Raw genomic sequence first — 23,711 nt, forward strand, 5'->3', positions numbered from 1 at the left:
GAAGTAATTTACGTCTCCCGGTTGCTAAGACACGGAGCTTCCACAAACCAGACTGAGGTTCTCAGGCTTCTTTTCCTTCCTTTCTCCGCTTCAGCGTCTCCGAATTCCGTCACCATGGCGGACCCAGAAAATGAAGTCTTGCGAAGCACCTTTCCATCTTACATGGCGGAGGGCGAGCGGCTGTATCTATGCGGGGAGTTCGCTAAAGCCGCCCATAGCTTCAGCAATGTGAGTCGTGCTCTGAAACGTTCAGCTACCCATCACTGAGGTCTTGATGATGCCTGGACCACCCTATTGTTTCCACTATTCCATTGTTACTGATTGATGCACCGCTGTCAAAGATAAACCCCTGTTTAGACATTTTCTACCATTTCCCATTTGTATTCTACCTGGTTGTTAATAACCAACCTCTGCGCTAACAGTGACCCCTTCTCCTACATTTTTGCTCAAATGTGTCGTGATTGGTCTCCTTCCTCAGTTTCCCATAACTGGCTAGGAGGTTGGCTATTGGGCTGCTTGCAGAAGGGAAGTCTCTGGCACACAGCTGCTTATTGAAGGTGGTCGGTCAGTAAATAACATCATAAAACTTTACTGTAGTATAAATTGTTCCAACCCACCCTAAGGCAGTAACAGTTGAGCGCTGTTTTTGGATACCAGACACACTGCTAAGTGGCAAGCTTAGCGGGAGGTGCTATTATTATGCCATTTTGAAGGTAAGAAAGCTTTTATAGAAGTTGAGTAACATGCCTAAGATCACTGAACTAGCAGGTGGCAGAGGAGGGATTCAAACTCAGGCAGTCAGACTTCAGTGCTGAGGTGCTAACCTTACCATCATACACTACTGTACTGTCTTGCAAATAAGCTATTGGATGTTTTATTATGACTGTTTTTTTTTCAACAAATAGCCCACTTGTTACAAATAACGGGGTGGTAGCATAGCTCTCTAACGTGTCCCAAGACTCCTTCTAAAATCAAACTTCTCAGTTGCTACCTAGAGTCTTTAGTCCCTTTGGATCACCAACCACATCCTAAAACCAGAAATAATGGATCAGATGGACCAGCAATTAAGTTCAGGAGCCCCATCCATTCTCCTTTTTCTGGAAACTGTTTCATCTTGGAGAAGCTCAGGTAGAAAAAAACACCACAAGGGCTTATAGCTTTGGGTGAGAAGTGGTCTTTTCTAGGAAAGAAAGGCTCTTTCAGGAAAAGTAGGAAGGTCTTAGACGGAGGTGGGTACAGTCTGATGCCTCAGGAAGGACATCACACTGCAGATTATGTAATGATCTCAGACCGGAGAAGGAAGGACATGGGGACAAGGAGAAGCTTTCCATTCCCACTTTGGGTCCAAAATCAGTTTCCTTTTGCCTGGCATTTTCATCTTAATCCCCTGAAACAATGATTCATTCTCAACAAGCTATATAAAAAGAGAGGGCATGTATAATGGGTAACACAAGTTGCAGATCATCCTAAAATCCATTTTGTTAGCCTTCAGAATGCTTGGTCTTCAAATAGTATTGTTTTTAAAATGTTTATTTATTTGGCAGCGTGGGGTCTTAGTTGCAGCCCACGGGATCTTCATTATGTTGTCCCTTGTGTCATGGGATCTTGTGGCACACGGATTCTCTAGTTGCGTCACCTGGGTTCAGTAGTTGTGCTGCATGGGCTTAGCTGCCGTGTGGCATGTTGGACCTTAGTTCCCCGAACAGAGATTGAACCCACAACCCCTACATTGCAAAGCTGATTCTTGCCCCTTGGACCACCAGAGAAGTCCCCTTCAAGTAGTATTTTGAATGTGTTGTACAACCATTTCAGGTTCATGGTTGAATTTGTTAAGCACTAAACACCCTAGGATTCTAAGTGAACTGGAGGAATCCCAGACACTGGGGAAGTTCAGTATATCCACTGGGTAGTATAGTATATTCTCACATCTCAACCAGTAGTTTCCAAGATAGCTTGTGATATGACCTTCTGAATGATGACTACCCGCAGATAACCTAGTTGACTAAGCAGAGATCAGTGTGGTGCTGGTTTTAGTCTAAAAGGATCCAAAGAAGTCCATGGAGTCCCCCTGAAACTCTGGCAGAAGGATTTGGGCTGCTGTGTCCTGTCCAGCTTCTTACCTCTCCCTGCCAGATGCCTGTTAATCTGAGTGGTTCCTTCTTCAGGCTCTTCACCTTCAGAGCGGAGATAAGAACTGCTTGGTTGCCCGCTCCAAGTGCTTCCTCAAGATGGGAGAGCTGGAAAAATCCCTGGAAGATGCTGAGGCTTCACTCCAGGGAGACCCAACTTTCTGCAAGGTGACTGTTGGGGTGGGAGGACTCCTCGCTTTTCTCACTGCCACTACCTGCAGCAGCCTCTGATGGTTAAAGAGCCTGTAGACTGCCTGGAGTTTACTGTTGTGTTCCTTCATAGATCACTTGCCTCTGCCCCTGTATCCCAACATTTGTTCTCAACCCAGGGATCCTTACATTCCACCACACCTGAGTCTGGGCAGGCTTTGTCTCTTCCCTTTGATTTGATTTCCTCTCATTTCAGGGGATTTTACAAAAGGCCGAGACCCTGTACACCATGGGTGACTTCGAATTTGCCTTGGTTTTCTACCATCGGGGCTACAAGCTGAGGCCTGATCGGGAATTCAAAGTTGGAATTCAGAAAGCCCAGGAAGCCATCAACAACTCGGTGGGAAGTGAGTGACCATGGGGCCTATGCGCTTATTTGGGAGATTCTTGGAATCCTTAGGTTTGGAGGGAGACCTCAGGTACACTGGGTGAGCACCCACCACTGGGAGGATTACAGGGAGCCCCCAGCTTAGATTTGGGTGCTCCTGATTTTCTTGAGGATTAGAAACTGTCCACAGGGAGGACTAGTCTCCAGTCCACTGTCCTGAGCACTGCAGCATCTGTTTCTCTTCAAAATCAGATGAATAACACCGTTTCACTCACCCCAATCCAGAAGAGTAAGCCTCTTTTTGGCCTGGTGTCATAGTACAGAATGAGGTTCTGAGAACGGCCTTCCCTGGCCCCTGCCTTCCTCCCTTACCACACATGCACCAGGGGCTGGCTCTCCCATCAGTTCATCGTGTGCTGGTGACAGGGGGTGGGGGTGGAGGTGGGGGTGGGAGGGTAGGGGGGGTGGCGGGGGGGAGCGGGGGTGCAGGGGGGCTTGCCACTGTGGGTGGCAGAGTGTGTAAATGGAAAGGGGCCCTGTTACCCAGGGCCTATCTTCGTTTGGAAATGTGGCCTTGGGCTAGTGGGAGTGGCTTGGCTGCTCGGAGAGAGAGTTCCACCCTCCCACCAACGGCCAACTATTTCCACATAAAATGTGTGATAGGTTGTGCCTAAGGCCACTGCCGGCTTGAGCCCCAGCTTCTGTCTTTGCAGGTCCCTCTTCTATTAAACTGGAGAACAAAGGGGATCTGTCCTTCTTAAGCAAGCAGGCTGAGGTAAGGGCCTGGCTCTGACTCCACCTCCCTCAAAGGGCAGAGGCCCCATGTGCCTGAGGAGCACAGGGTTCAGTGGCTCTCAGTGCCTGCGAGTGAGGAGCTCCTGCCCAGCACAGGTGGTCAGAGGGTTCTGCCCCAGCCCCCACGAGCTGTTCCCATACCAGACATCCTCCATGGTTCTCAGCACACAGAGGTCCTGGAGGGAGGGGTCTGGGATCACAGGCTCGGGGGGCCTTGGCTGGTGCTCTGGGCTCCTTTCTAAGACTCTGTGGGGGTACTGCTCCATCTTCCCAGAGTATGCAAGCCCAGCAGAAGCCTCATCCCGTGAGACAGCTCGTACACCACCCCAAGAGAGAGAGCAAGCGGAAGGGCTCGCTCAAGAGCGAGAAGATTGTCCGCCAGCTCCTGGGTGAACTCTACGTGGACAAGGAGTACCTGGAGAAGCTCCTGTTGGATGAAGGTGTCGGACACTTTGTTTGCAGCAGGGAATTCAGGGCAAAGAAAACCTGGGGTGGATGCTTAACACATGAACCAGAGGCAAAGCCTATAGAACGACATTTGCTGACACGTTCCTCTGGACAAGTTCCACTACTGTTCTCACTTTACAGATGAGGAAACTGAGGCATGGGGAGGTTACATAACTCAGTGATGCGGCTCTCAGATTGGAAGCCAAGAAGTCCAGTTTCAGAACCAGTGCTCTTAAGTGCTCTGGTACCCTGGGTGGGAACGCTAGAGATCTGGGTTTCTTTACCACCTTGGTCCCTGAAGGGGCACCCCCCTGAGCCTTCAGTGTGTTCCAAGGGCAAGGGAATGCAGCTCAGAGGTGCTCACAAGGGACTCCCAGGACTGTGGAATTAGAATGTCCTAAAATCTCATCTGGTCTAATCCCTTCTATTATCGGTAAGGAAAGAGAGACCCTGAATGGGGAGTAACTTGTCCAAGGTGACAAGCAAGTTAGTGGTGGAGTTGACAGCAGCACCCAGGCCTCCTAACCTCCAGTTCCACACTCTTCCTGCTGCACCACACTGGTGGGAACAAGAAATAGGAAGGCGCCTTGAAGTGAATATCTCGTATGAACACTGGTGGTGGGAGTGTTGCCATTAAGCTGTTGAGCCTGCACAGGGATCACTCTCAAATCCAAGGGCTTTTCTCCAGAACTGACGTCCCAAGGTCCTCTATAGGATCCCCTGCCGGTTGCATCTCAGGGGCAACTTCACGGCTGGCCCATCTCCTCTGAACAGGCCTGGACGCTGTTCTATATAGAGGAGCTTCCAGGGAGGGAAGAGGTGGCCCACATGTTACCCAAAAGGCCTTGCAGCTTTACTCCCGTTTCTGACCTCTGTTCAGGTGAGCGAAGAGAGCTCAGGCATGCCCCTCTGGCTCCCAGTTTTCCCTGGCCCACTTGGCACCCAGGGACTCACTGGGCACTGGCAGCCGGGACCAGGTTATGCATTTCTACTCCGACTACTCTGAGGACAGCTTGAAATAAAGGAGCCCTGAGGGCTGGAAGCCTCTCAGAAAGCAATCCACCAGCTGCTGCTTCTGCTAGCTCGTCATGTCTTGCCATGAGGGGCCTATGCCCTAAGCCCTGTACCATAGGAGTGCCACAGAGAGGGGGCTCTGGCTTCATCTGGTCCCAGATAGACCCCCCCTCTCCCACCCAGGTGCTCTTGATTTCCTTACTGTCCCACAGTTCCAGGTAGAGGTCCCCCCAAGGACACCTTCAGTTGAGAGGGGGTGACTCCCCTCAATCCCTGTTCTAGTTGGCTCTTCCCCACCCCCTTCCCCACAGATCTGATCAGAGGCACCATCAAGCATGGCCTGACCGTGGAGGACCTCATCATGACAGGCATCAACTACTTGGACACGCGCAGTGACTTCTGGCGGCAGCAGAAACCCATCTACGCCAGGGAGCGGGACCGGAAGTTGATGCAAGAGAAGTGGCTGCGGGACCGCAAACGCCGTCCCTCGCAGACAGCCCGCTACATCCTCAAGAGTCTGGAGGACATTGACATGTGTGGGTGATATTCTCAGAAGGGCTGGCCCATGGCCAGTTGGGGCCAGAGCCACATGGCAGCTGGAGCCCCCTGGCCTCGCTTGGCCGGTGGATGGAATCTAGTGGGGCGGGGGGTGGGGGGGGTTAGAATGCAGGCTCTTCTGTCGGCCAGGGGTAGACTGCTCCCCCCTCCATAACACCTCTTTCCTTTCCCAGTGCTGACTAGCGGCAGTGCTGAAGGCAGCCTTCAGAAAGCTGAGAAAGTGCTGAAGAAGGTACTGGAATGGAACAAAGAGGAGGTGCCCAACAAGGATGAACTGGTGGGAAACCTATACAGCTGCATAGGGAATGCCCAGATCGAGCTGGGGCAGATGGTAGCGGCCCTGCAGAGCCACAGGAAGGACCTGGAGATCGCCAAGGAGTAGTGAGTGCCTGCACGGGCTCGGAAAGCCAAGTGGCCAAGGCCCAGCTACATACTGACCTTTCACTGGGGCTGCTGGGGCTGGGGGCTGAGCCCCCGCTTTCTGCCTGCGTGCTTGAAGTGGATACCCTGGATTGAGGAGCCACCTCCCTAGGATAAGGGCACATCTAGACTGTCAGCTTTTTTGCCACAAAGAGGGAGGATACAGGCCCCAAACTCCAAAAAACTCCCTGTGGTTTGGCTCTTAGGTATATTTTTATTTTTAAATGCTTATCATTTTATTTATTTATTTGGCTGCACCAGGTCTCAGTTGCAGCCCACAGGATCTTTAGTCTCTGCAGTGGCATGCAGGATCATTTAATTGCAGCATGTGGGATCTAGTTCCCTGACTAGGGTTCAAACCTGGGCCCTCTGCATTGGAGCACAGAGTCTTAGCCACTGGACCAGCAGGAAAGTCCCAAGAGCTTAGGCTTCTGAGCTGTACCTCCCAGCTGCGGGGCCTTAGGCAGGGCGCTTAACTAACCTCTCTCAGCCTCTGTCAAAGGGGCACAATGGTAGCCCCTACTCAGTAGGGTGAGAAGGAGAATGACCTGCAGAAATTCACATAAAGATCTCAGAACAGCACTGTGTATCCATGATGACTATTGTAACGTCAGCTCTCATAGGAACCAACTCTTCCCAAGACTTGATGCCCACCCCCAGAGGTACCATCCCTTTCTGGGCACCCTAGTTCCAACCTCTGGAGTTGTTCATGACTTTGTCTTGCCCAGTTTTACTCGCCCCGCAGTTCTGAGCCCCCTCAGCCTCCCATCCTCCCATGCCCACTCGGGTCAGCCCTCGCCTCTCCATCTCCAGCTGCTCTCATAAGTCACCTCCAGAGACACACTACTTCTTACCTGTCAACTGTTTTCCTGCTGACAAACAGGCCTTGGCCTCTCACTGCCCACAGGTTCAAAGCAAATGGGCCTTTCCTGGTCACTCGGGGCCCTCTCTGAATCCACTTCTGCACAACCCTCCAATGTCAGGCCATTCTTTGGGTCAAACTGGATTTCCTGAACACACCCACCTCATGTCCTCTCCTCAGTCACCAGAACCCTATAAGCTGTCTGTCCATTTCCAGTTCATTTCTTACCAGCCTCCCACTGTGCAGAGCCAGAATCTCGTGTTGGGCATTCCTGGTTCTCAAACAACAGCTAACTTTGGAGATAAACCTGGCTTTAATTGCTGCCTGGGACACTTAGAAGCAGTGTGGTTTTAAGTTGCTCACTCTCAGTTTCCTTATCTCTAATGAAGGCATGATAATACTGCCTCATGGGGAATTTGAGGATTAAATAAATATAGACAGTATTTAGGGCTTCGCTGGAGGCGGCTCAGATGGTAAAGCGTCTGATCGCAATGTGGGAGACCTGGAGTTCGATCCCTGGATTGGGAAGATACCCTGGAGAAGGCAGTGGCAACCCTCTCCAGTATTGCCTGGAAAATCCCATGGACAGAGGACCCTGGTAGGCTGCAGTTCATGGGGTTGCAAAGAGTTGGACACGACTGAGCGACTTCACTTCCTTTCTTTCTAGACAATATTTTGGATCCAGTCTTTTCCCATGCCTTAAACATAAATCTTCACATCTTGCCAGCTCTCCCCTCCGAGCTCTCAGACCTGCATATCCAGCAGAGTCTGAGGCATTTCCACTTGATGTCCCATGGGAGCCCCCAGTTTGACATATCCAAAGTGGAATCCATCATCTTCCTTCAAGACCTCTTGCTTCAGGGCTCCCTTTCTGGGAGAATGGCACTGGTGGCTGCGTTGTCCCCAGGAAGGAGCCCAGGTGGCTTCCCAGACACCTCCCTTCCTTCGCTACCCACACCAGCCTGCCATGTCCTGTCCATGCCTCTTCCTCCTATCGAGAGAATCTTCCCTTCTGTTCCCCTCCCACAGCTCCATCCACGTCTTCCTCACTTCTTGCCTATTTCCTCTGACCTGGGTTTCCTGCCGCCCAGCTGGCCCTTCAGTGCAAAACGTGTCCAGCAGTGAGGTGCAGTCCCAGTGCCCGCCCCACCCTTGCTGACCTGACTTCTCCTCATCTCTGTTGACTCGGCTGTCTCCAGGCCCTTGGGCATCCTGAACCCTGGCAACAGCACATGGCTCTGCTGCTACTCAGCCTTCTCTTTTGCCAGCGCTTTCTTCATCAGCTCCCTCCTCCCTGTCCTTCAGATTGTAAAGAAGTGTTTTCCCCCCAGGGAAAGACCTCCATGTGCCCAGAGTGACCTAGCAGCCCTCGTCCATGCTCCCCCCGCACATGCCACACGTTTCATCTGCCTGATAGACCTTAGACTTCTCTGTTCCGTTTCTCTCCCCAGCACCTGCCCCATAATGGACATGCAGTGAATATGTGCTTAGTGGCTGATTGCATAAACAGAGGTGTCCCTGCAGCAATGTTGGTTCCTTCTCAGTCTCTGCCCACAGGCTTCCAGTCTCACCCGTGAGTCTCATGTGTATGCCCCACATGCTTCCTCAATCAGATCAACCTCACCCCCTCCTCCAAAGACTACCATCCTTACAGCCGTGGCTCAAATCCGACTAGTCTGAGTAGCTTTTCCAGTGACCTTAGTCAGCCCTCATTTCTTTCCCTGATTACTGTATAGATGATTTGATTGCAGGCTTTCCCCATCCTGCACATCTTAGTACACATTACTTAGTTAGCTTAGTACACATTACTGTTATGAGTAAATCAACATATTTATTCACACCACAACAGAGCAGCCACTCTGGAAGGGGGAGCCAGCATCAGAGCTGCAAACACGGCCCAGGAGCCCCAGAGAGGGGAGATGAGGGAGCCTCTGAGAGAAGGGGGAGATAGGACCAGGGGGTGGCCCCCCAAGGCAGAGGGACAGGGCAGGGGTGGGGGGTTTGGGGTGCTCCAGGTAGTGTTGGGGTGGCCAGGACCTGTGGGGAGTGGGAGGAGGGGAGGCCACGCTGAGGTAGTGAGGGCCGATAGGAGTCTGTTCTCACACCAGTCCCAGAGGCGCTGTACTTGACCCAGGACGTGTGGTGCTGAGAGCAGGACTCAGACGTCTCCCCTCTCCCCAGTCTGGGGGCCTCGTTGAGATAATGTCCTCCTGGCCCCTTTGCAACATATTTACTTGTGTATTTATGTGCATGTACACACACATAGCATGAAAAAAGTATATATTCCTTTATGTGGCTGTGCTGGGTCTTGGTTACAGCATGCGGGATTGATAGATAGAACATACAAACTCTTAGTGGTGGAATGTGGGATCTAGTTCCCTGACCAGGGATCACACCGAGGGCGCCTCCCCTGACTCCACATTGGGAACATGGAGTCTTAGCCACTGGGCCACCAGGGAAGTTTCTCCATAGGAGTTTTTTTAAACAGAAATGATCCATTTCTGTGGGTCTTCTTTTTAAAAAGCCTGTGTCTTGGAAAGGAACGTCTCATTCTTCGAATGGCTTCAGAGAAAGGTGTTTCGGTGCCTGCAATAACGTGCGTAACCGCATCCCTGGGCAGCCACTGAGGCTGCTCCCCTTTTCCAGCACACACAGAGCTCCAGTGAGACCGCAGACACATGTGGGTATGTCTGTGGGTGGAGGGAGAGCTTGGTCAGATTTGCATGTGAGAAGGCAGCCCAGCCCTGTGAGGAGAGGGAATCGAACAGAGCTTCCTGCCGCTGAGGGTCAGGGGCTGAAGGGCTGGGGGACAATGGGAAGAGGGGGAGCTGGCCAGGGAAGGAGGGAAAGAAGGGGATGCTGTGGGAGGGGGCTCAGGTTGGGTTTCTTGGTTTATTTGTTGGGAAGGAGATATTTTTTAAAAATGTATTTTTGGCAGCGTTGGGTCTTTGTTGCTGCACACAGGCTTTCTCTGGTTGTGGCAAGCGGGAGCTACTCTCCAGTTACGGTGCACAGGCTTCTCCTTGCAGCAGCTTCTCCTGTTGCAGACCACAGGTCTTCGGGCATGCAGGCTTCAGTAGTTGCGGCTCACAGGTTCTAGAGCTCGGGATTCATTGCCCCACAGCTGGTGGCATCTTCCTGGATCAGGGATCGAACTTGTGTCCCTTGGATTGACATTCTTAACCACTGGACCACTTGGGAAGTCTCCCGCACATTCATTTTTAATACGAATATGGCATCGGATATTGTGCAAGCTCCTATATTCTGACTTTTTTTTCATAATCTGATTTTTTACCTTAAATGTATCAAGGATGTTTTTTGTACGCAAAAATTGCACTGATTGCATTTAGATTATTTCCACCGTTTATTATTATAAACAATATTTTAATGAGTATTCTTGTCACATTATCTTCTGGAGGTAAATTTCTAGAAGGGGAGTTGCAGGACCAAAGGGGTGTCTTTGTAGGCTGTTGCTTGTTTGCCCTCCAGAGAGATTCTGATAATGTCCGTTCCCACAAGAGGGCCAGGGTACCTCAGCCTTGCCAGCCTGGGCATTGTCCCTTCAACTGGCCCATCTTTACCTTCTTTCTAGTTTCCATAGTGCCTAGAATGACCTTGTCTTGCTTCTTCCCTACAGCGATCTTCCTGATGCCAAGTCCAGGGCCTTGGACAACATTGGCAGGGTTTTTGCCAGAGTTGGGAAATTCCAACAAGCCATTGACACGTGAGTGACCCAGGACCACCCTCTCCGTACTCAAGGGCCAGGACATCCCAACTTCCCCCTGGACTCCCAGCCTGGGGCAGGACGTCAGGCAAAGAGGCATCGGAAGACCCGAATTTGGCTCCTGGCTATGCTAAGCGACCAGAAGAAAGCCACTTTGTAAACTCTGGGGCTCGTCAGCTATATTAATTAGTAGAATAGAATCAGCATTTTCTCCTAATTTCCCGTTGACAAACATCAGGACACTTGTTTTTAGGCGTGTGCATTATCGAGCCTCTCCCCTGGACGTTCTCATTCTACAGGTCTGGGCTGGAGCTCAGGAATCTGATTTTAACAAGTTCTCCAGGCAACCCTCACCTCTGGCCAAGTTCATGACTGGCTGGACCATTGACTTCTGGGAGTTCTTTGGAGGTTATTCTGTGATTCTCTGCAGTCACATGGGGGTCACTGGGAATGGAGCCTGAGCTCCCTAGAGACCTTAACTGATGGACTTTTGATGTCCAACCCTGGGACTGGTGACCTGCTCCAGTGGGGTGATTCAGCCCCTCGGAGCCTTAGGGGCGGGCTTGACTGCAGAGAGAAATTGTGCTTCAGGCATTCGTTGCCTGACTAGAACAGACTTGTTGACCGGAGCCTGGTGCTCCAGGTCATTTGGTTTCCCCAGTGGCCCCTGGCGCCTGTGTGCCAAAAGACAGAAGCATGTGAGCATTCACCTCCCCATTCATGTCTTTTCATAATAAAATGTTTTATAGTAAATATGTGCTTAATGTGGGGCTTCCCTGGTGGCTGAGCTGGTAAAGAATCTGCCTGCAATGAGGGAGACCTGGGTTTGATCCCTGGGTTGGAAAGATCCCATGGAGGATGGAAAGGCTATCCACTTCAGTATTCTGGCCTAGAGAATTCCATGAACTGTATGGTCCATGGGGTCACAGAGAGTCAGATGTGCTTAACCTTAAATTATTCATTTGGAAAATATAGAAAATTAGATGAGGAAGTCTTCAGTCCCACCATCCAAAGACAAGTGTTCATTCTGATTCTCCTCTGACTTATATTGATATTTTGTTTTTTCATCCCAGTTTTTTTCATTGTGTTGATTTTCTCTTAAATGTGCTTAATCATATTCTTAAAGCTTATGTGTGGGCTTCCCTGGTGGCTCATATGGTAAAGTGTCTGCCTGCAATGAGGGAGACCTGGGTTCGATCCCTGGATCGAGAAGATCCCGTGGAGAAGGAAATGGCAACCCACTCCAGTGCTCTTGCCTGGAAAATCCCATGGATGGAGGAGCCTGGTAGGCTACAGTCCTTGGGTTTGCAAAGAGTCGGACACAACTGAGCAAATTCACTTTGACTTTCAAAGGTTATGGAGTTATTTCAAATGCTATTTTACAAGCATTATTTTCAACTGTGGTATCAAAGCCAATGCTACAGATGCACCAAAATAACCCTGGTAGTTTAAAAAATATGATAGTGCTTGTTAGCTCCACTCCTGCTCCTAAAAGAACTGGTAGTTGGAGGACAGTTTTCCTTCTGCCACCAGTAGGAAGCCCAGCCTGCTAAGTCCAAGTACAGGGCCTGAGTGGAGGAAGCTGACCCGGTTCTTGGTGTCTCCAGGTGGGAGGAGAAGATCCCTCTGGCCAAAACCACCCTGGAGAAGACCTGGCTGTTCCATGAGATTGGCCGCTGCTACCTGGAGCTAGACCAGGCCTGGGAGGCCCAGAGCTACGGTGAGAAGTCCCAACAGTGCGCCGAGGAAGAAGGGGACATGGAGTGGCAGCTGAATGCCAGCGTCCTGGTGGCGCAGGCACAAGGTACAGTGTCCTTCCCAGCCCTCAGGCCCTGCCGTCACGCCTGCGCTGAACTTTCCATCCTGATGGGCCAGACAAATCCTGATTCTGAGAGTGGGGATAAACCCCCGTGTTCTGACCAGTGTGTATAGTGCCTACTCTAAGCTACACTCAGTTAGGGCTTGGGAGACCTAGAGGACTGCCCTGCCCTTGAGGAACTCAGCTGAGCTGCATGCAGGCCAGCACAGTGTCACGTCCTCATCGAAACAGCTGCACTCCTCTTGGCTCAGGAGCCTTTATACATGCATTCTCGCTTTAATCACTCTACAAGCCAGTGCTGGAGGTATTGTCCTCCTTTTATAGGCTGGGAAACGGAGACTCTGAATGGTGCCGCAGATTGCCCCAGGTCTCGAGAGGGCGCTTTTTTAGGGGGCTGGGAAAGTTCTGAAGCTGAGTTGTGTTCATTGCACAAGTCTATAAATTTTCTAGAAATCATTGAACTGTATACTTACAAAGGGGTGCATTTTATACTGAGTGAATCATATTTCAATACAGTTAATGGGCTTGTTAATAAAACAGCAAGGAATAGGGGTGAGGAGAACAGATGCAACAGGATTAGCAATGTTTTGGTAATTTTTAAAAACTTTTATATTAGAATATAGTTGATGTACAATGTTGTGTGAGCTTTAAGTGAACAGCAAAGTGATTCAGTTATGCAAATACATATATCTATTCTTTTCAGATTCTTTTCCCATGTAGGTTATTACAGAGTATTGAATGGAATTCCCTGTGCTGTGCAGTAGATCCCTGTTGATTATCTATTTTATATATAGTGCTGCTAAGTCGCTTCAGTCGTGTCCAACTCTGCGCAACCCCATAGATGGCAGCCCACCAGGCTCCCCCGGTAGTGTATTAATATATATGTTAATCCCAACCTCCTAATTTATCCCTCCCCACCTTTTCCCCTGTGATAAGTTTGTTTTCTGAGTGTTTCTGTTTTGTAAATAAGTTCACGTGTATCATTTTTTTAGATTCCACATGGAAGTGACATCATATGATATTTGAATCTAGGTTGATGAGTAATGGGGATTCATGATACTATTCCTTTGACTTATCTGTATATTTGAAATATTTCACAATACAAGTTTAAAAGGAGAAGTAGCTCTAGGCTACAGTAATAAGGAAGCCGTGGAGCTGGGTCTTCTGTTCACAGTTTCGGACCTGCCCTGCCCTGGGCACACGGCTGACCCCAGAGAGGGGGTAAGCATGACAGGCACTCTGATCACGGGTCTCATCACTCATTCACTTACTCACATCATTAACACTTTCCTGGCACCTTCTAGGCACCAAAGCTGGGCATACAGTAGGAAGCAAAATTGGTAACTGTTCCTGCCCTCCTATCTGAGGAGTAACTATTTTTTAATATTTATTTGTTGGGCTGCACTGGGTTTCAGTTGCAGCACATGGGATCTTCACTGTGTCACGTGGGTCTTTCACAGCTGGGTACTCCTTTGTGGTGTGTGGGCTTGGTAGTTGCGGCTTGTGGGCTTAGTTGTTCTGAGACATGTGGGATCTTAGTTCCATGGCCAGGGATCGAACCCTCGTCCCATGCATTGCAAGGCAAATTCTTAACCGCTGGATCACCAGGGAAGTCCCTGAGGAGTAACTTTAAAGCAGAATCATTAAGAACACAAAGGCACCAGTTCCAAGTTCTGAAGGCAGAACTTTTTCGCCAAAGGAACCGCATTTAGGGAGGTGGGCAAGAGTTTGGCTGATTTAAGAAACTGATGGAGACCAGTGTTGAGCTTCTGGGGGCCAGGAAAGTCTGGAGGAGGGAGGCTGGTGAAGGGCCAGATCCACAGGGCCTCTCAGGCTTCCTTACACGTCGTGGATTCTTTCCTAAAAACATAGAGGAAAAAACCGCTTGAAAGCTTGAAACTGGGGAAGATGTGATTACTGTGCCTTTTCCTAGAACTCTTTGCTGTTTCTGTGATGACTTGTTTTGTGTTTGCTTTTTGGCTGCACTGCAACAGGGCTTGTAGGATCCTAGTTCCTGACCAGATATTGAACCCGGGCCCTGGCAGTGAAAGCGTGAAGTCTTAACCACTGGACCACCAGGGAATTCCTGTCCCTGGTGAGGTCTTGTTAGGCTCTGAGGGCCTCTGGAGAAGCAGGCCACTCACTACTGGCCTCAGTTTCCATGCTGTATGGTGGAAAAGTCCAGTCCAACACAGCAGCCAAAGAGCCCCTGGGTTGTAGAGGCAGCCTGGCCAAGCGGGCAGATCTTGGGCTCTGCAAATAGGGATAATTATAGTATGTATGCTAGAGAAGGAAATGGCAATCCACTCCAGTATTGTCGCTTGGAGAATCCCATGGACAGAGGAGCCTGGGAGGGCTACAGTCCATGGTGTCACAAAGACTCGGACACGACTGACACGTATAGTGTGTACGTATCTTCTTCATAGTGTGAAGACATGAGGTAATGGCTACGCATGTAAGCACTTAGAATAGGAACCAGCATATAACAAGCTCTCCAGAAATGCTCATTTCTTCCTTCCTCCCCATCAGCTTCCCATAAGTGTTTCCAACAGTGGTAAGAAATAATTCGTCCCTGGAAAAGCCAACAAAAATATGGATATACATGTGTGGATTTGTGGATGCACAGAGTGAGGAAAAGAAGAGGAAAAGAGCCCCCAAAATGGAGATAATTTCAGGTTATAGATTCAGTTGAAAACAAATAGAATGGTCTTTAATGCTTCCACTCACTTGAATGTTGACTCCTATTCTGACCTACCATATCAGAATGACGTAGACATTTATTCATGGTGGCCTCTGAGGCATTACTGTGAGTTTTCTTCTTTTCAAATGGATATTTGAGAAAAAAATGTATATTGACACCACAGACTTTTCAAACTACGCTAGAATCGCTTTTCAAATGTAATTGCCTTTTGCAATTTGAGTTGTGGATCCAAGGCCCTTCTTTCCCCAGGAATCCTAAAGCAGTTTGTGGGAGAGGGGTAGATCTTGGGGTGCTAGTTACAGGAGGAAGCAGTGGAGGGACTTCCCTGGCGGTCCAGTGGCTGGAACTTCATGCCCCCAAAGTAGGGCGCTCGGGTTTGATCCCTGGTCGGGGAACTAGATCCTGCATGCCACAACTGAAACCCAGCACAGCAAAATTAATTAATTTTTTTAAAAAAGCAGAAGCAGTGGTGTGTAAAGAGAGTGAAGTGTGGGGTTCCCAGCCCTGGCAGGGGAGCACTTTTCTCCTTCCTTCCTGAAATTAAGGTTTTTCCAAGGGCAGTCAGTTCATAGCCCTCATCCCTGGCCCAGTGCTAACTGGTCAGGTGAGTGCCCTGGGGTGGGTGGGGGGCTGCTTCCTTCCTGGGTTCAGATTATTCCCACGTGGGCACTGATGTCCCAGCCACTGGCTCATGAAGAGTCACATCCAGTCCTGCCAGATTGTGTTTGGTGCCCACAGTGTTCTTTACAAATCTGAGTAAACATTAAAAAAGAAAAAAAAAAAATAGATGTCTTCTCCTGGAACCATTTAAAGATGGGGTATAGTGGGAATTCCTAATAATGTAATTTCATGGCCTTGAGAAATTTCGCAGAAATAGCACTTGGAAAAACAGCATATATTAAGAAACTATATTGATGATTCTTTTTCATGTCTTTCTTAGAGTTATAGCCTTGTTACAAACCCCAGGGCCAGACCCAGAAGGTATTATGACTGGGATCATAAAAGCATAGAGCTTGGAATGCCGGGTCAGCGTCAGGCATGAATGCTGCCTACACACTTGCTAATTGTTCCCGAGACCAGCCCAGAAGGGAATGGACTGGCGTAAACGCAAGGAGCTCTGGACTATGTCAGTGTAGTCCATGCTATTTAGGAGTATGTGATTGATACGGCATGTGTCTTGAGAAAGATAAGATCTGAGGAAGTCTTATGGTCTGCAGTTAGGAATAAAAGCTGGATTCAGAGTGGACTCTGCACCTCAGTCCAATAGAGGCTGCTGGTCCCCTGACCCATTGCGCCAGATTTCACGTTCTGTCTTCATTCTCGTCGCTCACTCCCAGACCATTAGGGCAACAGTGGGGCAGGATGGAGTTGTCCCCCTGGAGACACATGATGTGGGCACAGACCCCTTCCCTCACTGACTCTTGGCACCTGAAATCCAAGGCTCCAGTGCCCAGGTTCTGTTCCCTAGTGGTGAGGTGGCCCAGGAAATGTCTGGAAAGGGTGGTGCTGGGCAGCCTGGTGTTGCTGCTCCTGAGGGCCCCTGGCACCCTGATATTGTACCCTGAATATGTACACTGATATTATGTCACTATCCTCATGCTCCCTTGTGCCCTTCAGTGAAGCTGAGGGACTTCGAATCGGCCGTGAACAACTTTGAGAAGGCCCTGGAGAGAGCGAAGCTGGTCCATAACAACGAGGCGCAGCAGGCCATCATCAACGTGAGCCTCTCTCTCTGGGGGTGGGGATGGGCAGGCCCCGGGACCCTCAGCCCCAGATGTTTATTTCCCCTCAACCGCGGAGCACCTTCTAGGTCGGGCAGTGGCTTTCCAGTGTCTGTTGTTGCCATCAGTTTATATAGCAACCCAACCAATACACATACTGTTAACTTTGTTTTGGCCACACTGCACAGCAACTTAAGGGATCTTAGTTCTCCAACCAGGGATCGAACCCACACCCACTGCAGTAAAAGTCAGCATCCCAACTACTGGACTGCCAGGGAATTCCCCTCAATACACATAGTTTTATTTGAAAAAACATGAAAAATAGCAAGTTTTACAAAACATATTTACCTTTATTATGTACACTGTACTTCTTACTCTATTTTCTTTTCATTTCTTGTCTTTAATGCTGGCTGAGACCCTGTAAACTGACTCTAGGACTTGCGCTTGGAAAAGTGCAGCCCCCACAGAAGATAATAGGAAAGCAGCGCGATGGCCTCACTCACCAGTCCAGACTTGCGCTGCTCAGTCAGGCGGCCACTAGCCACCTGCAGCGTTTAGCGTAAATGGAGTTAGAAGTAAACGAGCATTGCAGTTCAGTTCCTCAGCCACACCAGCCACATTTCAAGTGATCAGTTGCCACGTGAGGCCTCTGGGTATCACACGGTGCAAATCTAGAGTCTTTCCGGCACTGCACCAAAGGTGATGACGTGGCCCTGGCCCTCGGGAAGCTGAAAACACAGTCCCTCACTCCTGACTGGTGCGGCAGGGACTAGGGAACTCAGACTGAGAACTCCAGCGGGCAGGCAGAGCTGGGCCTTTCCCCTCACGGAGGCGGAGGTTTCGAGGTCACCTCGGAGGCTGGGCAGGGCTTTGAAAGTAGGAGACAGAGAGAAGTGCCCATCAAGCCAAACAGACGCACGGCCCTAAATGGCTCCTCAAGGGACCTAGTCCCTGACCTCTCACCCCCTGATTGGCATCTCCAGGCAGGAAAGCATACCAAGGGGCAGACTGCACTGCCCAAGAACATCCAAGCCTGGCGATCCAGGGCCTGTAGACATTCCCTGAGTGTCTAGCGGTGTTCCACCCACGGCAAGTCACAGGGAGGGCTGCAGGAGAGCAGCGTTGCCCTCAAGAGACAGCACAGGCTGAGTTCCCAGTCCCTGGCTGTCCTGCAGAGGCCCTGGAAGCCGCTCTGAAGGCAGGCCAGCCCCCAGCCCCACCCCCACCCACAGTGTGCTGCTGAGTCCCCTCCATGGCTTGCTGCCTGGCTGCAGGCTGAGGGGCTTGCCTTGTCTCCTTTAATTTGGCTGAAGCTTTAGGAATCAGCAGACAGACGCAACCCCTTAAAACATGCCTGAGTCTGAGGGAAATGAGTTTGAGTCACGCCCAGTGGTGTATCTCTCATACCACTTAGCGTGGGGAGTTCCATGTCCATAGGATCCATGATCCTCAGGCAGGAGTAGTCAGAGGAGCCAGGAGGAAGGGGCCGGGGGCAGGGTTGGGGCTTGGGTGGGGAAAGGACAGGTCCTACAGCGTTAAGAGAGTTCACTGATACTCCTCTCACCCACAGGCCTTGGATGATGCTAACAAGGGCATCATTGAAGAGCTGAAGAAAACCAACTACAGGGAGATACTCAAAGAAAAGAAGGAGAAAGGTGAGTTTTGGAGCTGGAAGACGGCATCTTCAGAAACCTGCCTCTGCTCTCCTTCCAGTGGTCCTCGCCCCGCTTCCTGCTGCTCCATCAGTTGGGCTTGGCACTGCCCACTGAACATTCTGATTTCAGTGCCGCCAGCAGCCGTTCCCAAGGCAGGAGGGGGACCCCTCAGCCTGTGGTCAGATCCCATGCTGTCTGCCCTATTTCTTCAATACTTCTGTATTTTTAAAAAAGATGCATTCGTTTATTGTATTATTTATTTTACTTTCTGGCGGTGGTGGGCCTTTGTTGCTGCACACAGGCTTTCTCTGGTTGACTGGGGACTACCCTATAGTTGCGGTGCTCGGCGGTAGCTTCTCTTGTTTTGGAGCACAGGCTCCAAGTGCACGGGCTTCCGTAATTGTAGTACGTGGACTCAGTAGTTGTGGTGCCTGGGCTTAGTTGCTCTGAGGCATGTGAGATCTTCCCAGACCAGGGATCGAACCTCTGTCCCCTGCATTGGCAGGTGGACTCTTAACCACTGGCCCACCAGGGAAGTCCAGTACTCTGATATTTCTTCAATTCATCAAGTATTTGTCAAGCACTTGTCACCTGCCAGGGAAGTGTGAGATTCTGGGGGTAACAGAAGCTCGGCCCCTGCCCTGGAGGAGCCCACAGCCCAGTGGGAAAGCCAGGCACCTGAGTCTTCTGAGCAGGGGGCCGCGCTCTACTGTAAGAGCCTGGGCAGGGCGCTCCCAGTTCTCTGGGGTGGTAGGGAACACTTCCAAGAGGAAGAATCTTCTGCTTTAGGCTCCAGAAGATGCCCAGGCGTTTTCCCGGTGCGAGGTAAAAGGCTGAGGGCATTTCAGGCAGGAAACAGGAGCAAACATGGAAGCAGAATGCAAGCAGCTTACACTGTGGGGGCTCTTACCGCTGGCCACACTGGGTTAACATCAGCCAGAATGATCTCACTAGATCCTCGCTGCCAGGAGGCGGAGGTACTGCTTAGGGAGGAGGCCACTGGAGCCTGAACGATCGGCCCAGGTCACTCAGCAGTCTGACTGGGAGCCACACTCACTCCCACCATGGGCAGCTGCTCTTCAGGGTCAGTAGTGAGCAGGGCAGGGTCGGGACAGGGGGCCGGCAGAGGTGCAGAGGTGACAGGACTGTGCCAATCTAGCCTTACCATGTTCTTTCTCCCAAGAGTTCCAGGGAGTGAAGAGGCCTTTGATCCCCACCCCCACCCCCCAGGCACTAGCTATCTGACCGGCCCCCATGAAAGGAGTGAGGGAAGAGGAAGTGGCTGGGACTCCAGGCCCCAAGGAGTCGGCAGGGATGGGGGCCAGGCCCCAGAGTGGTGGGGGTGATAAGCTGATCTCCACTCAGGGCTTCTGGCCTGCCCAGGCGCTCTTTTAAGCTTTGTACATGCTGACTCATCGGATCCCTCCTGGAGCACTAGGAAATAAGTGTTGTTTAGTTGCTCAGTGGTGTCCGACTCTTTGTGACCTCATGGACTATAGCCCGCCAGGCTCCTCTGTCCATGGGATCTTCCAGGCAAGAATACTGGAGTAGATTGCCATTTCCTTCTCCAGGGAATCTTCCCGACCCAGAGATCAAACCCACATCCCATGCACTGGCAGGTGGATTCTTTAACGCTACGCCACCTGGCAAGCCCTAAACAAGTATGACGTGCTTGATTTTACGGATGAGGACACAGGGCCAAGGGGTTAAAGTCGCACAGTGGTTTCTGGTCTTGGACAGCCTGGCTCTGGAGCCCATGGTTTTACCATGGTTCTGCACATACTATTTCTGTCAACTCGACCCGATCCCGTGGGCCCTCCCTCCAGCCACACTGAAGTGAAGGGGAGCTAGGGCTGGGGCTCCCTCGGGGCTTCTGGGAGGACAGAGCTCCTTCCAGGCACCAAGGCTGAAGCCCTCTAGGATCCCGGCACAGCAGCGGCAATCTGGGTGTGGAGTTTCGGGGCACCTGAGCAGTCAGATAACGGCTTTTTATTACCCAGCGCCTGCACGTGGTGGCTGGATTCCCCTCAGAGATCTGCGTCTGCCTCCACATGCCATTGGAGCCTCTCTCAGAAGCCACAGAAGCAATAATGTCGGGATGCAGCAGGTGCTCCAAGCATCCTCCTTCCTTGGCTGACAGCACGCTGGGAAAGGCATCCTGAAAACTTGAGGAAGGCCCCCAAAGGCATAGGCAGCTGCTGGGCACTTCCCTTCCTGGACAGCAGGTGGCAGCATTGCATGTGTCTTCACAGCCAACAGCAGCTTTTGCTGGCTCTGAATCCAGAGTCCCTGTTGGCATCTTAGAAACCAGGACTTCCAGGAAGAGTGTGGAGGAGACTCAAGAGGAGATCGGTAACTTTTCTCCAATAGCTGGTAAAAACAAGGAGCAAGGATCCCTTGGGTTGTAAAATTGCCCTGCATCTGAACTTCCAGCACAATTTGCTCCCTTTTTTTTACAGGGGAACCTTCCAACAAATGATGAGTGTGCTCCCCAGGGACAAAGAGAAATGCAGAATGAGGATGCCAGAGGAGAGGCCTCTGTCTTTCCCCAGCACCTGAGCTAGTTCTTGTAGGGAAAAAGAAAGAATGTGGGCTGGGGGCGGACTGTCCTGGGTTCAAATCTTGGCTTTGCCAGTTATATTCAATGTGACGCCATGTGTGATTTCCCCTTTCTCAGTCTCAGGCCTCTCATGACAAAATTTCATGTCTCTTCTCTCCTTTCTCCTGTTTTTCAGAAAATGCCACTATGTTGGATCAAACACAGACAGCAAAGGAGAAGGAAACGAGGAAAACCAAAGATGAACCTGAGAAGGTGATAAAGCAGTGGGGGCAGGAGAAACAGCCCGAAGGTGTCTTGTCTAAGGGAACTTTGGGGCTCACAGCTAGGCAGCCGGAACACAGGCAGAGAGAAGACCCAGAAAAAGCCTCATGGAGGAAAGAATTGGGTGCAAAGGAGAGAGGTCCAGGAGGCACTGCCAAAGGACAGTTTGGGGAACCAGGCAGGACAGCACAGAACAGAGAGGAAACCAGGGAAATTTACAGGAGGCCTTCAGAACTGGATCAAAACCTTTCAGATGAATCAAGCCCAAGGGAATCAGAAGGACTAGAGAAGAGCCTTTCAAAAACTGACGGAGGAGAGTTGGAAGCACTTGGGAAAACAGAATCAGGAGAAACAAAAGAAATGGAAATAACAGAAAATTCTGAAAAAATAGAAAAAGATGAAAAGGAAGATGAACCCACTGAGTAGCATTAGGATCAGCAAGCTGGTGTTCACAGGGACCATGGAGGTCTTACTAAACTGGACATTCAAGCTGAGATTTGTCTCTTATGTGGACTGGGTCCCACAGGTCACCCTGTCTCTGTTACTGTTTTCCCTTTAAATGTGTATCTTTCACTCTCAAACCCCGAGTCTGTCATTTTGCCTCCTTATCGACACCCATTCTCAGAAGAGCCTTAGAGAATGAATGCATAGGCATGGGAGTCCCACTTGCTGAGCAGAACGTTGACATTCTGACTAGGGGAGAAACACAGAGACCCCCTCCCCAAACAAGGCCTGACCCACAGTGTCACCAAAGTGTGAAATGTGGTCCTCTCCCCCAGACCCTGTGCGAGGACCTTATGGGAGAAGTGAGAAAGATGCTAAGAAGAAAGGGTTTCAGGGGAGGAAGAAACAGGTGCACTCCAAGGAACTCAAAAAGCCTAAAGTGGGGAGGAAAGAGAAAGGCTTGGGAACAGAGGTGTGGCTGCCCAGCTGCTGACCATTGGCTCATCTTGCTGAGTACCACTGTGTGCAGGGCACTGTGGGAGGCTTTCTGGAAGAAATAAGGATGGGACAAACTCAGCCATCACACAGCGAGGGAGACCTACTTGTAAGCCCCGAAGCCTTGAAAACAGAATGAAGTGCCTGCTGGCACTGGTGGGGCTCTTGGAGCTCAGGGGGAGAAGGAAGATGTCTGGCAGAGAAGAGGGAGCAGCTGGGAGTAGGAGTTGCCTCGGGACCCACCTGTGCCACCCTGGGGGCCTGCGTACAGTTGAGTAAACCAAGCTCCCCAAACTTGCTTCATCCTCTGTATAATGAGTACCTGCCTCGGGGCTGACCAGCTGCCCCAGAAGAGGAGTTAAGAATTTCACTGCTTTATCCATTTAGCCCCTTGGCCATTGCCATGCTAGTTCCAGCTCCATAGTTCCTGGAAGGGTTTTGCTTGCCTGGGGCAGAGGCTGACTTTGGGCCTGCCAGACTAGGGGGAGGCAAGTGAGGCATTTCAGCTGCAACTTTTAAGGAACACAGGGTCAAAAAACTCAGTAAGCAAGAGAAACAGTATTTTAATGCAATATCGCAAAAAAAAAAAAAAAAATTGTAGAACTCTGAGAAATTGAATATTTCCTGCCACATCAGTAAACAAGGATGTCACAGCCATCAGCGATTGCAGCCACCATGGAAGGTGAGCTGGTGAGCCCCAAGGGAGCACAGAAAGGCGACTACCTGCAATCTAGCAGAAATCAAAGCACTCCCTACGGTTGGGCCCTGAGGAAAGGAAATTCAGGATGTGAAAAACGCAGGACACAGGCTCCAAATAGCTGAGGTGCCTATTAAAGGAATGATTTCAGTGAGTCCACACTCTTGCATGCTCCCATACATAGAAAAGTTCTAAATTCCTTAACTTGGGATACCTGGTGTTCTTTAACAATAATCTTTTCCACGTTCAGATTACCTGCCCTTTGTTGGAAAACTTCTATATAATGCCGCTCCTACTCTCGCCTCCTCAGAGCAGTTTTCTCAGCGTTACTTGAGATGCTATCTCCCTGGCTTGAAATCCTAAAAATTCCCGCGGAATAAAACAACTCTCAACTTTCAGGTTGTGAATATTTTTTAAATCAACAGCCTGATGATGAGTAAAATATCAAAATTTTAAAGAAAGACAGGATTCGCCTTCGCACTCGCACAATCTTGCCTCAAATCTAATCTCTACACTGGGCCAGGGAGGGGGGGTGCCTGCTTGCCTCTTTACCGAGTTCATCATTACCGGGGTGCAAGAAAAAGAGGCCAAACCCCCGCTCCCCAGCCCCCATACCCTGCCCCTGCACAGGCGCCTCCAAACAGGTGCTGGCCCAGGACTGGAGCGCCGGCAGCGGGCGGGGCGCAGCGCTCCGCAGCTTCCTCCCAGGGCCGAGTGAGCGTGGAGTTTCGATTCGCAGGGCCTGCGCAGAGGGGGCCGGCCCAGCCCGCCCCCGGCCCGTCCCCGCTCCGCCCCCGCCCCGCCCCCGCTCCGCCCCCGCCCCGCCCCCGCTCCGCCCCCGCCCCGCCCCCGCTCCGCCCCGGGCTATGTA

General features: G+C 50.8%; 1 protein-coding gene across 1 annotated transcript; it reads left to right on the forward strand.

The window, feature by feature from the left end:
* The first annotated feature begins 114 nt into the window (after positions 1 to 114).
* Positions 115 to 21,630, forward strand: ODAD4 (outer dynein arm docking complex subunit 4). The gene is made up of 12 exons (XM_052658511.1): positions 115 to 228; positions 2,166 to 2,297; positions 2,536 to 2,686; positions 3,381 to 3,442; positions 3,737 to 3,902; positions 5,235 to 5,459; positions 5,655 to 5,862; positions 10,401 to 10,487; positions 12,095 to 12,291; positions 16,625 to 16,725; positions 18,299 to 18,383; positions 21,119 to 21,630. Exons 1-12 carry the CDS (start codon positions 115 to 117, stop codon positions 21,628 to 21,630), a joined length of 2,040 nt encoding a protein of 679 aa, XP_052514471.1.
* The last annotated feature ends 2,081 nt before the right edge of the window (positions 21,631 to 23,711 follow it).

This window comes from Budorcas taxicolor, chromosome 19 (assembly GCF_023091745.1).
Source record: "Budorcas taxicolor isolate Tak-1 chromosome 19, Takin1.1, whole genome shotgun sequence".
Classification (NCBI taxonomy): Eukaryota; Metazoa; Chordata; class Mammalia; order Artiodactyla; family Bovidae; genus Budorcas; species Budorcas taxicolor.